General features: G+C 42.6%; 1 protein-coding gene across 2 annotated transcripts in view; it reads left to right on the plus strand.

Annotated features, from left to right (window-relative positions):
• The first annotated feature begins 10,964 nt into the window (after window positions 1-10,964).
• fancm (FA complementation group M) overlaps window positions 10,965-15,661 on the plus strand; it is a 176,952-nt gene continuing 172,255 nt past the window's right edge. The window contains exon 1 of one of the 2 annotated variants that reach the window (XM_072568442.1): window positions 10,965-11,577. In XM_072568442.1, coding sequence (XP_072424543.1) covers window positions 11,034-11,577 — 544 coding nt within the window. In that variant the 5' untranslated portion in view covers window positions 10,965-11,033. The remainder of the gene's footprint in view (window positions 11,578-15,661) is intronic. The other variant, XM_072568440.1, reaches the window with a different exon arrangement.

Below are 15,661 nucleotides of genomic sequence, written 5' to 3' on the forward strand. Positions count from 1 at the left end.
TTACTAGTCCAGAGCTATCGTGCATACTTGTCCATAATATTTGTCCCAGTTGTGGCATAAAGAGAAATTGATGGCCCGCTTTGTGGACAGGGAACTGGAAGTCCCAATGGATGGGGTGATGCAGCTGAGGTCTCTCACCTTCCCCTAGGAACAGCAGAGGAGGTGATGTCACTAGGTGCTGCCAGCGTGGTCTGAGGTTGCCATCTATGTCAATGAGATGGCAACCATCAAGAGGAATGAACAATGAAGGTCAATGATCTTATCTCTGCCAGGCTAAGTGCCACCTTCTCCTACCTCACACTTAGTCTGTCTCTACTATGGTTAGAGCTGAAAATGTGTTGCTGGAAAAGCGCAGCAGGTCAGGCAGCATCCAAGGAGCAGGAAAATCGACGTTTTGGGCATGAGCCCTTCTTCAGAATCTGGCCTTCTTCCTGCTCCTTGGATGCTGGCTGACCTGCTGCGCTTTTCCAGCAACACATTTTCAACTCTGATCTCCAGCATCTGCAGTCCTCACTTGCCTCTACTATGGTTACCACCTCTTACCAAACTCTTGTGCTATTGCTGTTTGAGTCAAATCCAACATTTTCTCTCAGACACTTCCCAGTCCCCTCAGACCACTATGTGGCTTCTGCAGCCTTCTATTCACTCACTTAGAACACCTCCCTTCCTGCATCAGCACCAATTTTCATCTCACTTATTCCCACTCTTTGTCTCAGTCAAGGAGAAATCAGCCCCAAATTTCTCCAAGATGCATGGTGGGGTCCCTGACATTTCACTACTCGTCCCTTAATGTAGAGAGAATCTGGCCGTGACTGAAGTGAGTGGCTAACTGGCTATGCCCAATCTCCTGGACTGATGACAATTAATGTTGATTTATTGTGCTGGCACTCCCTGCCTGAAAGGTGTCTCTCTTGAACTAACTGCAGACTACTTCCTGTCGACCTTGAGACATGGCCATTTGGTTGAAGCATATTTGAAACGAATGCAGCTGGTACATAGCACAAATGCCTACAGCAAAGTATCCACTGTCTCAATTGTTCACAGCTGGTGACCATGAAAAGCTCTCTGGCTTTGTGTCTGCACTAGTTGCAAGGCAAGAAAGGGCTATTAGATTTGGCAAAGACTGTAAAGTGCAAAAATGCAAGCCAGGGCTCAGATGTGGGAAGCATTAAAGTTGGCAAAAAGTAAGAGATTGTGTAAAGAGCCCTTGGATGTATCCTAATCCAATCCCTGAGTTGGATGCTACTCTCTGTGTGTAAAATGTCCAGGCTGTAGCATTTTATTGAGGTCTTGATGTGTTCCAAAGTGCAGTACTGAAGTACAGTGGATGGGAGATGTGCCATAATGGAGCAGTGGGGCTGATATATGTTGGATGCCAATGTCTGTATTTCTTGTATGTGTGAGGATGCTGCCCATGAGTGCACTATGAGATATTGGTATTCAAGATGGTGATCTGGAGGAGCAAGTGGCAAGCTGGAGTTGCTAGGTAACTGCTCTGATTTCATGTCAAGAAATCTTGGCATAAAGTTTCTATCTGACAGGTGAAAGAATGAGAAATTGCACATTGATGAGATGTGAAGGAGTAGCAATGAGGATAATCATGAGCAATATTTCATGCAAATTGGCATCTCGTTGCTCACTAGAGAGAATCTTGTCTCATCATCCAACACTTGGTTGAAAATTGACTATTTTTGGACTGTTCAGCAAGTTCTCACTGGATTTTATCACCTGTTTTTTCCTTCCTAACTTTCAGGGGCTGGGAAGATTCCACTCAATATAACATTAAAAATGCAGACAGTCACTGTAAATGTAATAGTACAACAGCTGTTATCTTTTGTTATGGACCAGTCCAAATCCTCATCAAATATATCAAGGAGATACCTAGATCCTAACTTTGATCTTATTTAAAGCAAGTGTAAGGTACTGTGTTCCAGAAGGATTGGTTACACTACTCAGCTTTAAGCAAAACACCCTTTATTTTTACTCAACTGTTAAAATACAAACAGAAGAAGAAATGGTAAAACTTTACTGGAAAATGTAACAGCTTCCCCAACCAACTTTAAAACCCCCTTCAACTGCTGAAAGCTAAACTAAAACCCTGATTCTTTGCGAGCCTAAATCTGTCCGTTTATGCTGCTTCTATTAGTCTAAATTAAAAACAAAGACCTCAAGCTGATTACTTCAGTTTGTCACTTATGGCTCAAAACCCCTCTTCAAAACCAAACTGGACAAAATTCAGCTCTCAAAGCCATAGTATCGTGACACTTCCCTCCTTATATAAAATGAACCATCGATATACAAAGATGGCTTCATTTTAAAAATCTTTAATCTTTCACTATTTAGTACATTACAATACATATACATTACATTGGCTGTAAGCATGCAAATATTTCATACTACAGTGCATTTCAATCTATTTCTTCCATCACCAAACACCTTCATCGTCTTTCATCAAAGTCATGACAACACGTTGACAATCCTGCCACGTGTATAATTTTCAAATTAAATGGCTGTAATAATAAATTTCATCTTAACAGTCTAATATTTTTATCTTTAATATTTTTCCAAAAACATTGGGGTTATGATCAGTATATAAAATTATCTCAGACATTTTATGGGCAATGTAAATATTGAAATGTCACAACACCAACACCAAACTCTGGATTTTCTTCTCAATTGCGGATGTATTTTTGATGTACATTCAACTTTCTGGCAAAATAGTCAATAAGCTTTTCTATCTTCACGTCATCCTCTTCCAAGAATACAGCACCAACACCCCACATCCTTTACATCAGTAGCCACCTTAAAAGGCTTTGCATAATTAGATGTGGCTAACACTGGGGCAGTGGTTAACCCAGCTTTCAGCCTGTCAAATGCCTTCTGACATTTCTTCTTCCATTGAAATTTTCTACACTTCTTCAACATGTCTGTTAGTGATGCAATCACATTGCTAAACTTTGGTACAAATTGCCAATTTAAAACTACTCTGTCCTCAGAATCAGAGAACTTCTCTCTTTGTCAATGGTATGGGAAACTCCCAAAAAACATTTGTTTTCACATCCTGTGGGGTCATCTGCCCATGTTTGATCATTATGGCATTGGAACATGATTTGGGAACTCAATGTCAGCCAGGTTTATCACCAAGCCTGCCTCCTAAAGTTGATAAAACATTTTCAATACTTGCTCCAGATGTTCCTCCCTTGTGTGACTAAAAACACCAGATTGTCAATGTAAATCACACAATTGATTATATACAAGTGACTTTATTGGTTAGTCATTGAAATGTAGCTGATGCATTTTCAGCATAACTTTAAACTGGTAAAGTTCATTTGGTGTCACAAAAGCTGAAATTTCCATCATTCTTTTGGATGAAGGTACCTCCCAGTTTCCTTTGAGTAATCTTAGCTTCAAAATATATGTTCCCTGTCCACTTTCTCAGTACATTCTTCCAGTTGTGGTATGGATATGAATCAGGTTTCATAACTGTATTGACATTGTGATAGTCAATAATTTGTTGTGTACCATGTGGTTTTGGCACCATCACTAGGGGTGAGCTCCATTTGCTACAACTCACTTTGATTATATTGTCTTTGAGGTTTATTGTTTTCCTTTCCTTTTATCATCTCCTTTCCACAGTTTTTGTTTTAGTTTTTACTTAAATTTACCTTCTAAAGAGAGGTCTTTGGTGAGAAGGTGGCTTCAATGGGGTCCAAGGTGGTGTGTCTTCAGAGGCAGTGTGGCTAAAGAGTTGGCTAGCCTGTGAAGCTTGAAGTGGAACTCTGTGGCAGTAGTGTGGTGTGGACTGGTGAATCCTCATGCGGAATTCTGGCTATAGAGTGGAGTGGGCTGAAGTTTGAAGAAGGAAAAGTTGGACTGTCTTTAAGTTAACTTTCTTTATTTTTAATTTTATTTTATGTTAATGAGAATGGTGCAGATTCATGGCGTTGGTATAAACTTTTCACCATATTTTATATTGAATACATGTGACAATAAAAGATTCAATTAAATTCAATACCCACATGGACATGTGGGTACCTCATTTCATTTGCTTAGCCACTTTCTCAAATGAAATGAAAACAACTTCTAGGTTCCTCATGTCAAACTTTAGTAGTGCTTGGACATATTTAAACAGATCCCCACTAGGTGTTTGGCTACAATAAGTTTGCTCTTCATCATTGACCCCATCACTATTTCTACCTTTGCCATTTTAAGTCCACTTCCCTTTCTCAGTGCCAACTTCAGAAGTTCAAAAACTCTCACTTTTTCCATTTCTTTTGCTAGGCCTATCCTTTCTTTTTCTTTTTGTTTTCCTGGGTCTATCTTTTCTTTTTCCTTCCCTTCTCTCCCCACCCCTCCCCACACTGGCCAAAGGTTATTATGGACCAGACCAAATTCCTTTCAACTCTATTACTAATTTTTATCTTGTTTAAAGACAAGTGTAAGGTATTGTGTTCCAGATGTAATTCAACTGGTTACACTACTCAACTTTAAGTAAAACACACTTTCTTACCCTACAGTTAAAATACAAATGAAAGATGAATTGGTGTAACCTTAACTTTATTGGAAAACCTAACAGAATAATAGATTATTTACCTACTAAACAACAAATGTTCCAATAATGTACCACCCCATAAACATACCCTTGGCAAAGGCAAAGTCAATGAAACAGATTGTTTCACATGCAGGTCTGGCAGTAGAGAAAGAACCAAAGTTTTTTGCTATGGCAGAGAGATATATAACAGATTCCACAGCCAACTTCAAAACCCCAACAACTGCTGAAAGCTAAACTAAACCCTTGGTTCTGTGAGAGCCTGACTCTACCTATTCATGCTGCTTCTTTTATTACTTTAAAAAAAATCCCAGGCTTCACAAGCTGATTACTTTATTGGCTTAGAAGAGACAGCTTGGTATCTATAGCTCAAAACCTTCTTTCAAAAAAAACTATGGAAAAGTACACCTCTTAAAGCCATAGTTTCATCACACGTTGTACCTTTGGCACTGATGATGAAATGATCTGAGTATTAACAAACATTGAGAGGAAATAGGTGTATTTGCTAACTTTGATCCTGAGAATTTTGAGGGACACTGAGGACATAGAAAATGATCAGTAGATAATTATAGCAAAAATTGTCAATCTAATTTAATTAAATTTGAGTTAAGTAGAGCAAGTGACAGTAAATTCATTGTGAAAATAATTTAGAAAATGCTTTCAATTATAATATTTAGATTTGTTACAATTGTTTATATTATATTAATGATTTGGATGAGGGAACTGGGGGCATTCTAGCGAAGTTTGCCGATGATACGAAGTTAGGTGGACAGGCAGGTAGTACTGAGGAAGTGGGGAGGCTACAGAAGGATCTAGACAGGTTGGGAGAGTGGTCCAGGAAATGGCTGATGGAATTTAACGTGAGCAAGTGCGAGGTCTTGCACTTTGGCAAAAAGAATAAAAGCATGGACTACTTTCTAAATGGTGAGAAAATTAATAAAGCCAAAGCACAAAGGGATCTGGGAGTGCTAGTTGGGGATTCTCTAAAGGTAAACATGCAGGTTGAGTCTGTGATTAAGAAAGCGAATGCAATGTTGTCTCTTATCTCAAGAGGGTTGGAATATAAAAGCAGAGATGTACTACTAAGACTTTATAAAGCACTGGTTAGGCCCCATTTGGAGTACTGTGTCCAGTTTTGGTCCCCACACCTCAGGAAGGACATACTGGCACTGGAACGTGTCCAGCAGAGATTCACACGGATGATCCCTGGAATGACAGGTCTAGCATATGAGGAACGGCTGAGGATACTGGGATTGTATTCGTTGGAGTTTAGAAGATTAAGGGGAGATTTAATAGAGACGTACAAAATAATACATGGCTTGGAAAAGGTGGATGCTAGGAAATTGTTTCCGTTAGACGAGGAGACTAGGACCCGTGGACACAGCCTTAGAATTAGAGGGGGTCATTTCAGAACAGAAATGCGGAGACATTTCTTCAGCCAGAGATTGGTGGGCCTGTGGAATTCATTGCCACGGAGTGCAGTGGAGGCCGGGACGTTAAATGTCTTCAAGGCCGAGATTGATAGATTCTTGTTGTCTAGAGGAATTAAGGGCTACGGGGAGAACGCTGGTAAGTGGAGCTGAAATGCGCATCAGCCATGATTGAATGGCAGAGTGGACTCGATGGGCCGAATGGCCTTACTTCCACTCCTATGTCTTATGGTCTTATGGTCTTATGGTTTCTTAATTTCTTTCTCACAATTGATTAAGTGAACTGTTGAATGAAATTTTTTGGATAGAGGAAATGGTTTGAATAAATGATTTCACACCAGAAGGAATATGAGTTAAGTGGAATGGTAAAACAGTCCCAAATGTTATATGAGACAAGTTGTGACTGTCAGCTATTCCCAACTGGCAACAGTTAACATTGAGGTAAAAACAATAACTGCAGATGCTGGAAACCAAATTCTGGATTAGTGGTGCTGGAAGAGCACAGCAGTTCAGGCAGCATCCAACGAGCAGCGAAATCGACGTTTCGGGCAAGAGCCCTTCACCAGCTTTATTCCTGATGAAGGGCTCTTGCCCGAAACGTCGATTTCGCTGCTCGTTGGATGCTGCCTGAACTGCTATGCTCTTCCAGCACCACTAATCCAGAAAACAGTTAACATTGGTTGTAACCAATCAACTATTACTTTGGAAACAAACCAGTTCTGAAGAAGAGTAATACCAGCGTCAAAATGTTAATTCTTTTTTCCTCTCCTCAAAAATTGCCAGACCTGTCAAGTTTCTTCAGCACTCTGTGTTTGTAATCATTGGTTGACTTTCTCTGTCCAAAATAGTTGTCCTTTTTCATTATCCCATCTCCAATTTTAACAGGGAATCAGTGAACCCACCCTAATGAATTAATGCATTGGTTATTAGCATGATGGGTGAAATCCTGTAAAACAAGAGAAGAAACCAAAAGATACACTGACCATAGGTCAAAATTTCAAATCTTTGTTTGGAAAGCAAAAAATTATCAAATGTTACACAAATCATAAAAATAAACACTTCCTTCACAAAACTTACATATAACCCAGTTAATCTCCAGGAAATACTTTTCATTAAGATAGTGTGTTTTATTGGAGATGTAGGTTTTCAACTCCTCTAACTCTTGACACAATCTCCCCAGTTGATGCTGGGAGCAAGGATGATGAATGAAGCATACTGGTATATGAAGAGAGAAAAAAACACAAGGTTCCACTGAATTGAATGACAGAATATTCTCAATGTGTAAGCTTCTTTTGTTGAAAATCATACAACATCAGGTTATAGTCCAACAGGTTTAATTGGAAGCACACTAGCTTTCGGAGCGTCACTCCTTCATCAGGTGATAGTGGAGAGCTCAATCCTAACCCACAGAATTTATAGCAAACATTTACAGTGTGATGTAATTGAAATTATACATTGAAAAATCGATTGTCTGTTAAGTCTTTCATCTGTTTGAATGCCATGATTGTTTCACTTCTTTTATGTGTAAATCACGAAACCTTTTTTAAAAAGTTGCATTCTCAGGTTAGCTGTTAACAATGGTGATAGCTAGACAATATGTTGAAGGTGTTAGCCCCCTGTGTTCTCTGTCTATGCCATGATGTTTACATTGATTCTAATCTAAAAAGTGAGATAATGGAGTTTTACATTAATTCATTCAGTTTTTGAGCTCAGCGTTCTACATGAATGCATGCAGTTTTTGAGCAAAGTACAATGTAACCCTGAAAGTACAAATTTACCCCACAAAATATATGTGTGCATGCGGGTTTTTGTCTGTAGGTCTGTCTGGGTTGGGGGTTGTGAGTATGAGAAAGTGTATGTGTGTGTGTGTAGTGAGTGTAGAGTGTCTTAAGTCTGTGAGGGTGTGCATGTGTGAGTGCGAAAGTGTATGTGTCTGTAAGGGCGTGTGTGGGTGTCTGTGTGCGCATCTGTGTATATGTGTGTCCATGTGTATGTGCGCTAAGAGTGCCTGTGTGTGTGTATGAGAGAGAGTGCGTGTGTGTGTAGGAGTGTCTGTGTGTGTGTGTATAGTGCAATGGTGGTCACCTGTAATGTGACATGAACTCAAGGTCCCGGTTGAGGCCCTCCCTAGGGGGTACTGAACTTCGCTATCAGCCTCTGCTTGGCCACTTTTCGCTGCTGCCTGTCCCGAAGTCTGCCTTGGAGGATGGTCACCCGAAGGTCCGAGGTCGAATGTCCTGGACCACTGAAGTGTTCCCCAACTGGGAGGGAACACTCCTGTATGTTGATTGTTTTGCAGTGCCCATTCATCTGTTGTCATAGCCTTTGCTCGGTTTCCCCAATGTACAATGCCTCAGGGCATCCTTGCCTGCAACCTAAAAGATAGACAACATTGGCTGAGTCACATGAGTACCTGCCATGTACAAGGCGTAATGTCCACAATCTGACACGTCTTGCAGCGCCTGCCGTGACAGGGTTGTATGGAGTTGCCCTGACAGCCGGGCAGCTTGCTATAAACAATGATCTGTTTGAGGTTTGGTGGTTGTTTAAAGGCAAGTAGTGGAGGTGTGGGGAAGGTCTTGGTGAGGTGCTCATCCTCATTGATAATGTGTTGCAGGTCATGAAGAACATGGCGTAGTTTTTCAGCTCCTGGGAAATACTGAACAACGAAGGGTACCCTGTCAGTTGCAGCACGTGTTTGTCTCCTGAGGAGGTCATTGCGGTTCCTTGCTGTGGCACGCCGGAACTGGCAGTTGATGAGTTGGGCGTCGTATCCCGTTCTTGTGAGGGCATCCCTGAATACTTTCAGGTGCCCGTCACGTTCCTCCTCATCTGAGCAGATCCGGTGTACGCGTAGGGGTCGTCCATAGGGGATGGCTGTTTTAATACGTTTTGAGTGGAAGCTGGAGAAGTGTAGCATCGTGAGGTTGTCTGTGGGTTTGCGGTAGAGTGTGGTGCTGAGGTGTCCATCCTTGATGGAGATGCATGTGTCCAAGAATGAGACAAATAGTCGAGAGTAGTCCATGGTGAGTTTGATGGTGGGATGAAACTTGTTGATGTCACTGTGTAGTTTTATCCTCACCATGGGTCCAGAGGAAGAAAATGTTGTCAATGTACCTGGTGCATAATGTTGGATGGAGATCCTGCATAGAGAAGAAGTCTTGTTCGAGCCCGTGCATAAAAATGTTGGCATATTGGGGTGCAAATTTGGTCCCCATGGCTGTTCCATGTGTCTGGATGAAGAACTAGTTGTGAAAGGTGAAGACATTGTGATCAAGGATAAAGTGGATGAGTTGTAGGATAGTGTTTGGAGATTGGCAGTTGTTGGTGTTGAGTACTGAGGCTGTTGTTGTGATGCCATCATGTTGGGGGTGCTGGTGTAGAGTGTGGAAATGTCTGTTGTGGACGAGGAATGTTCCCGGTTCGACTGATATGTGGGTGTCGAGTTTCAGTAAGAAATCAGTAGTGTCGCGACAGAAGCTGGGGATCCCCTGTACAATAGGTTTCAAGATGCCTTCAACATATCCGGAGAGATTCTCACATAAGGTCCCATTGCCCGACACGATGGGACATCCTGGTGTGTTGGCTACCTTTGGGAGGCAGTAAAAGTCACCTACACAAGAAGTACGTGGGATGAGGGCGCGCAGGGAACTCTGAAGGACTGGATCCAAAGTCCTGATCAATGTGTTTAATTCATGGGCGTGTTCTTTGGTCGGATCAGCTGGTAGTTGCATGGAGTTTCCTGGTTGTTCAGTTGTTGTTACACCTCCTTGCAGTAATCTGTCCTATTCTGAATGACAATGGCTCCTCCTTTTTCTGCTGGTTTGATGACAATGTTGTGATTGGTTTTGAGAGCCTGGATGGCATTGCGTTATGAACAGGTGATGTTTTGCTCTACCTTGTGTGTACGGCTGATGAATCTGGCATTTATATATTTCCTGACGGTTTGAGCATACATGTCAAGCCCGGGGCACCGGCCCTCCGGTGGGGTCCAAGTTGACACCTTCTTTGGTCGCTCCTCTTCAGATCCCTGTGATGACTGTTCCAGTCCATCAGTGGGCTCATTGGGATCACTACTGGCATCTTGAAAGAATTCCCGGAGTCTCAGTCGTCTGATGAACTCCTCCGTGTCTGATGCTAGAACCAATGGGTCCATTGACCAAAGAACACGCCCGTGAATTAAACATATTGATCAGAACTTTGGATCCAGTCCTTCAGAGTTCCCTACGCGCCCTCATCCTACATACTTCTTGTGTAGGCGACTTTTACTGCCTTCCAAATGTACACAAAGCCAACACATCAGGACGTCCCATCGTGTCGGGCAATGGGACCCTATGTGAGAATCTCTCCGGGTATATTGAAGGCATCTTGAAACCTATTGTATGGGGATCCCCAGCTTCTGTCGTAACACTGCGGATTTCTTACAGAAACTGAGCACCTGTGCTGTCATTACTAGCGTACTTGATTTAATTGATTGTGTGCAATTCACACTTTACTGCAGTAATATTTCATTTTTTAAAGAAAAACCATGACCCCAGAATATTAAGGACTCTGAGGTACCAGCCTCCTCTCTTATTTCCCACAACATGTACAAGATGGGTGGGAAAACCTGGCATCTGTTTCGTGGGGCAATTTAATCTCCTGTAGTTGAGGTATTTTCCCCAAACCTCTCTAAGTGTTGTGTGTTAGTCAGGAGTAAAAACATAGAGTAGGGGAATGGGTTTGGGTAGGTTTCTCTTCGGAGGGGCGGTGTGGATTTGTTGGGCCGAAGGGCCTGTTTCCACGTTGTAGAGAATCTAATCTAATCTAATCTAATCATCTGGTTCAGGGATATGGATATCACTACAGGACCACTTGAGCCACTGCTCTGAAAGTGTCCATTAAGGGCAGCCTGGAACTCCCTAGGCTCTGTCTTGTCTCAAGCAACGAAAGGCGGGGCCTGCGTGCTTACGTCATAGGGGTACGCCAGATTTGAATGTCCGGCGGTCATTGGCGCCGAGTCGCCTGCTGCAGGTCGCGCGCGTCATTTGGGTCGTTCCTGAGAAGTTTCTCGAATGAGCGGCGGGCGGCAGCGGACACTGTTTCAGAGCTGGGGCAACACGGCGCCCCGATCTCAGTCCCGGTCCCAGGATGGGAGGAGCGCTGAGACCGGGCCTGCGGCAACCCCGACTCCAGGGGATGGTTTCCATGACGGGGAGGAGGAGGAGGAGGATGATGATGATGTGCTGCTGGTGGCGGTGTTTGAGGCTGAGCGGTCCCTGGGCAGCCCCAGGCCGGACTCTGGGAGCCTGCAGCCAGCTTCCCTCCCCGGCTTCGACCTGTCCTCTGGCGATGTGTGGATTTACCCGAGTAATTATCCCCTCCGGCCTTACCAATTCGACATGGCCCGGGCGGCCCTCTTCCAAAACACCCTGGTGTGCCTGCCCACCGGCCTGGGCAAGACCTTCATCGCGGCCGTGGTCATGTACAACTTTTACCGCTGGTATCCCTCTGGGAAGATCGTGTTCATGGCCCCCACCAAACCCCTGGTCGCTCAGCAAATCGAAGCTTGTTACAAGGTGATGGGTATCCCGCAGGAGCACATGACAGAGATGACAGGTAACCAGCTGATGTGGCAGGTAGTGTCTCAACTGCACCAACCTGCAGTGGATTATCATAATAGCAAGAAATAGTCTGGGTCAACAAATCAGTGTCAAGGTTTGATCGAAGTACTGAATTTAAACCCCAGTGACCATGGGTTAGTAGAGTAGGACTCTGATCCCCTTCTTATATCAAATTCCCAGCCATCTTAAATCACCTTTCCCTCTTTTTTTTCACTTCCTTGAAAGTGTTGTTGCCTTCCAAGTGGCTGACCATCTTTCTCTCAACTTCTTCATGTAGGAATGTCTAACAGATTTCTAGCCTTGTAATAGTACTGAAAAAACCTTAACTAAACTCATAGAAGTATAGAAGAGATTGGATCAGTTAGGATTATCTTCACCGGAGCTTAGAAGAAGGGACTGTGGAATCTCATTGAAATTTAAATTCTAACTGAATTAAATTCTAACTAAACGTAGGAAAGGTATTCCCCATGACCAGTGACGCATGATTTCCTAGGTGGACAATTGTACTATTTAGCAAGTGATTGCTGCTTGTCAACATTCTTGATTACTGGGTCATCCAGAACTGGGGTACAGTCTAAGGATATGAGGTAGGCCATTTAGTATTGAGTTGAAAAATTTCAGAGAATGGTGAGCCTGTGGAATTCTTTGCCACAGAAGGAAGTTGAGTACAAAACATTGAATGTTTTTAAGAAGGAGGCAGATATAGTTCTTGGGGCTAAAGGGATCAAAGGGTATAGGGGGTAAAAGCAGGAACAGCCATGATCATGTTGAATGGTGGAGCAAGTCAAAGAGCCAAATGGCCTACTCTTTCTCTTTTAATGTTTCTTAACCAAACTCAGATGGACAATGTCATCTGCAACTGACAACATGGTGCATTTTCATTCTTTTATTTCTTTGCAGTAGGTGTGGTTAAACATACTATCCTGTGCTCTTGTCAACTTAGTTTTGTTGCATTCTTATTTGATTATTACTAGAGCATTTGTAGTTTGCAAAAAAAAAAACCATGAACTGGAGATGAAAATCAGTCCTAACTCTCAGCAATGCCCTCAATCTTACATTCGTAAATGACTTTGGATCAACTTCGTTTTTAGGATTAGATTTGAACAGTTGGCCAAAGAACTCTTGTCGTACTCAAATGTGGTAAGAATGACTGCTGATGACATCAAGATAATATTTGACCCACAGTAATATTGAGGAGCCCTGGTAAAATTGATGATGTCGATGGGAATTGGGGAATGCTCTTTAACTGCCTGAATCAAAGAGTAATGCAACCTTTGGGCCAACTTGTCAATGCTGACCAAGTTCACTAAACTGAACCATTCCCATTTGCCTGTACCACTTGGTGGAAAATGTTGCCCTTCAGGTCTCTTTTAAATCTTTCCTCTCTTACCTTAAACCTATGCCTTTCCCCCTGTTCTGGGGAAAAGACCTTGGCTATTCACTTTATCTGTGCCACCGTCCCCCACTCCCCTATATTTATAACCCTCTAGAAGGTTACCCTCTGCCTCCTATGCTCCAGGGATCAATGCCCTAGCCTCTCCTTACAACTTGAGCCCTCTAGTCTTGGTAACATCCTTGTAAGTCTTTCTTGCACCCTTTTCTAGTTTAATAACATCCTTCCTAAAGCAGGGTATCCAGAATTGTATGTAGTATTCTAAATATGGCCTTACCAATGTCTTGTATAGCTGTAACATGATATCCCAACTCAGTGCTCTGATCAGTGAAGCCAAGTATGCCAGACACCCCTTTACGACTCTGTCTACCTGTAGACTGGAGTCTATACATCACACAATGGACGGTGACTGGTTGTTGAAGGCCACTCAGCTCACCTCCAGGGCATGGCTGCAAGCATTTCCTGGGGCCCAACCATTTTCAGCTGCTTCATCAATGACATCCCCTGCATTATAAGAATGGAAGTGGAGATGCTTGCTGATGATTGCAGTGTTCAGTGCCATCCACACAGCTTCATTGCTAATGTACCAGTTGATGTAATATGCAGGTTGGGATTGATAAGTGATGAGTAACATTACCTGCCAATTGTATGCTACAATAGCACATTGAACAATGCATCGCAGTACAGGCCCTTCACCTCTTGATGTTACACCAATCTGTGAAGCCGATCTGTAGCCCATCTAACCTACACTTTTCCGTTATCATCCATATATTTATCCAATGACTATTTAAATGCCCTTAAAGTTGGCAAGTCGACTACTGTTGCAAGCAGGGCATTGCATGCCTTTACTATACGCTGAGTACTTCTGACATCTGTCCTACATCTATTACCCCTGAGTTCAAAGCTATGTCCCCTCGTGCTGGCTATCACCATCCGAGGAAAAAGGGTGGACAGTGAGAGCTGAAAATGTGTTGCTGGAAAAGTGCAGCAGGTCAGGCAGCATCCAAGGAGTAGGAGAATCGATGTTTCGGGCATGAGCCCTTCTTCGGGCTCATGCCCGAAATGTCGATTCTCCTCCTTGGATGCTGCGCTTTTCCAGCAACACATTTTCAGCTCTGATCTCCAGCATCTGCAGTCCTCACTTTCTCCTGGACAGTGAGAGCATATCTAATCCTTTGATCATCTTATATATCTATTAAGTCACCTCTTAACTTTCTCTCTCATGAAAACAGCCTCAAGTCCTTCAGCCTTTCCTCATAAGACCTTCCCTCCCTACCAAGCAGCATCCTGGTACATCTCCTCTGCACCCTTTCCAATGCTTCCATGTCCTTCCTATAATGCGGTGACCAGAACTGTATGCAATACTTTAAGTGCAGCCACACTAGAGTTTTGTACAACTGCAACATGACTTCATGGCTCAAAACTCAATTCCTCTACCAATAAAAGCTAACACATGTACGCCTTCTTAACAGCCCTACCAACCTGGGTGGCAACTTTCAGGGATCTGTGCACATGTACACAGAGATCTCTCTGCTCATCCACACTACCAAGAATCTTATCATTACCTTGGTACTCTGTATTCTTGTTATTCCTTCCAAAGTGAATCACCTCGCACTTTTTACATTAAACTCCATTTGCCACCTCTCATTCCACTCTCAAGCTTATCAATGTCCCTCTGTAACCTTCCGCACTGTCCACAACTCCACCAACTTTAGTGTAATGTGCAAATTTACTAACCCATCTTTCTATGCTCTCATCCAGGTCATTTTTAAAAATGACACAGCAATGGCCCCAAAACAGATCCTTGCAGTATGCCACAAGTAACTGAACTCCAGGATGAACATTTCCCATCAACCACCACACTCTGTTTTCTTTCAACTAGCCAATTTCTGATCCAAACTGCTAAATAAACCCTTAATCCCATGCCTCTTTTCTGTAAAAGCCTACCATGGGGAACCTTATCAAACACTTTACTGAAATCATATACACCACATTAACCACTTTATCCTCCTCCACCTGTTTGGTCACCTTCTCAACTCAATAAGGTTTGAGAGGCACAACCTACCCTTCGTAAAACCGTGTTGACTATCCCTAATCAAATGATTCCTTTCTAGATGATTGTAAATCCTATCTATTATCATTCTTTCCAACACTTTTTACCCACAAATGAAGTAAGGCTTACTGATTTATAATTACCAGGTTGTATCTTACTCCCATTCTTGAAGGTGACAGCATTTGCTATCTTCCATTCTTCTAGCACTACAGAGGAACCTTGATTATCCGAAGAAGATTTCAAGGTCCCGTAAATACATTACATTAGAGAGTGTCATCTTGTCCCATGTCTCTTCTCTTCCCCTCCCAAGCCACCCAAGTCGAAGCAAAACGTTCATAGTTTTACCTCCTTCATCTTTATTCTGGGCCCAGGAGGGAGAGAGAACAATCACTCTTGTACACAGGGACATGAGTTCTTGATCTTCTCTTGAACAACAGTTTCTCAGTGAACTATATAGTCATTTTACAGGGAGGAGCATCTAAATAAGGCAACATACATATTAATAAGGTGACCATTACAATCCAATACATATTGAAAGTAGAGGCCAAGCGCTTTACTGTTATACAATAGATATTCTTAACTTTGTTAACTGGACTTATAACTGGATACTTTTCCCCTTGTTAGCAGACCTTG

This window comes from Chiloscyllium punctatum, chromosome 4 (assembly GCF_047496795.1).
Source record: "Chiloscyllium punctatum isolate Juve2018m chromosome 4, sChiPun1.3, whole genome shotgun sequence".
Lineage (NCBI taxonomy): Eukaryota > Metazoa > Chordata > Chondrichthyes > Orectolobiformes > Hemiscylliidae > Chiloscyllium > Chiloscyllium punctatum.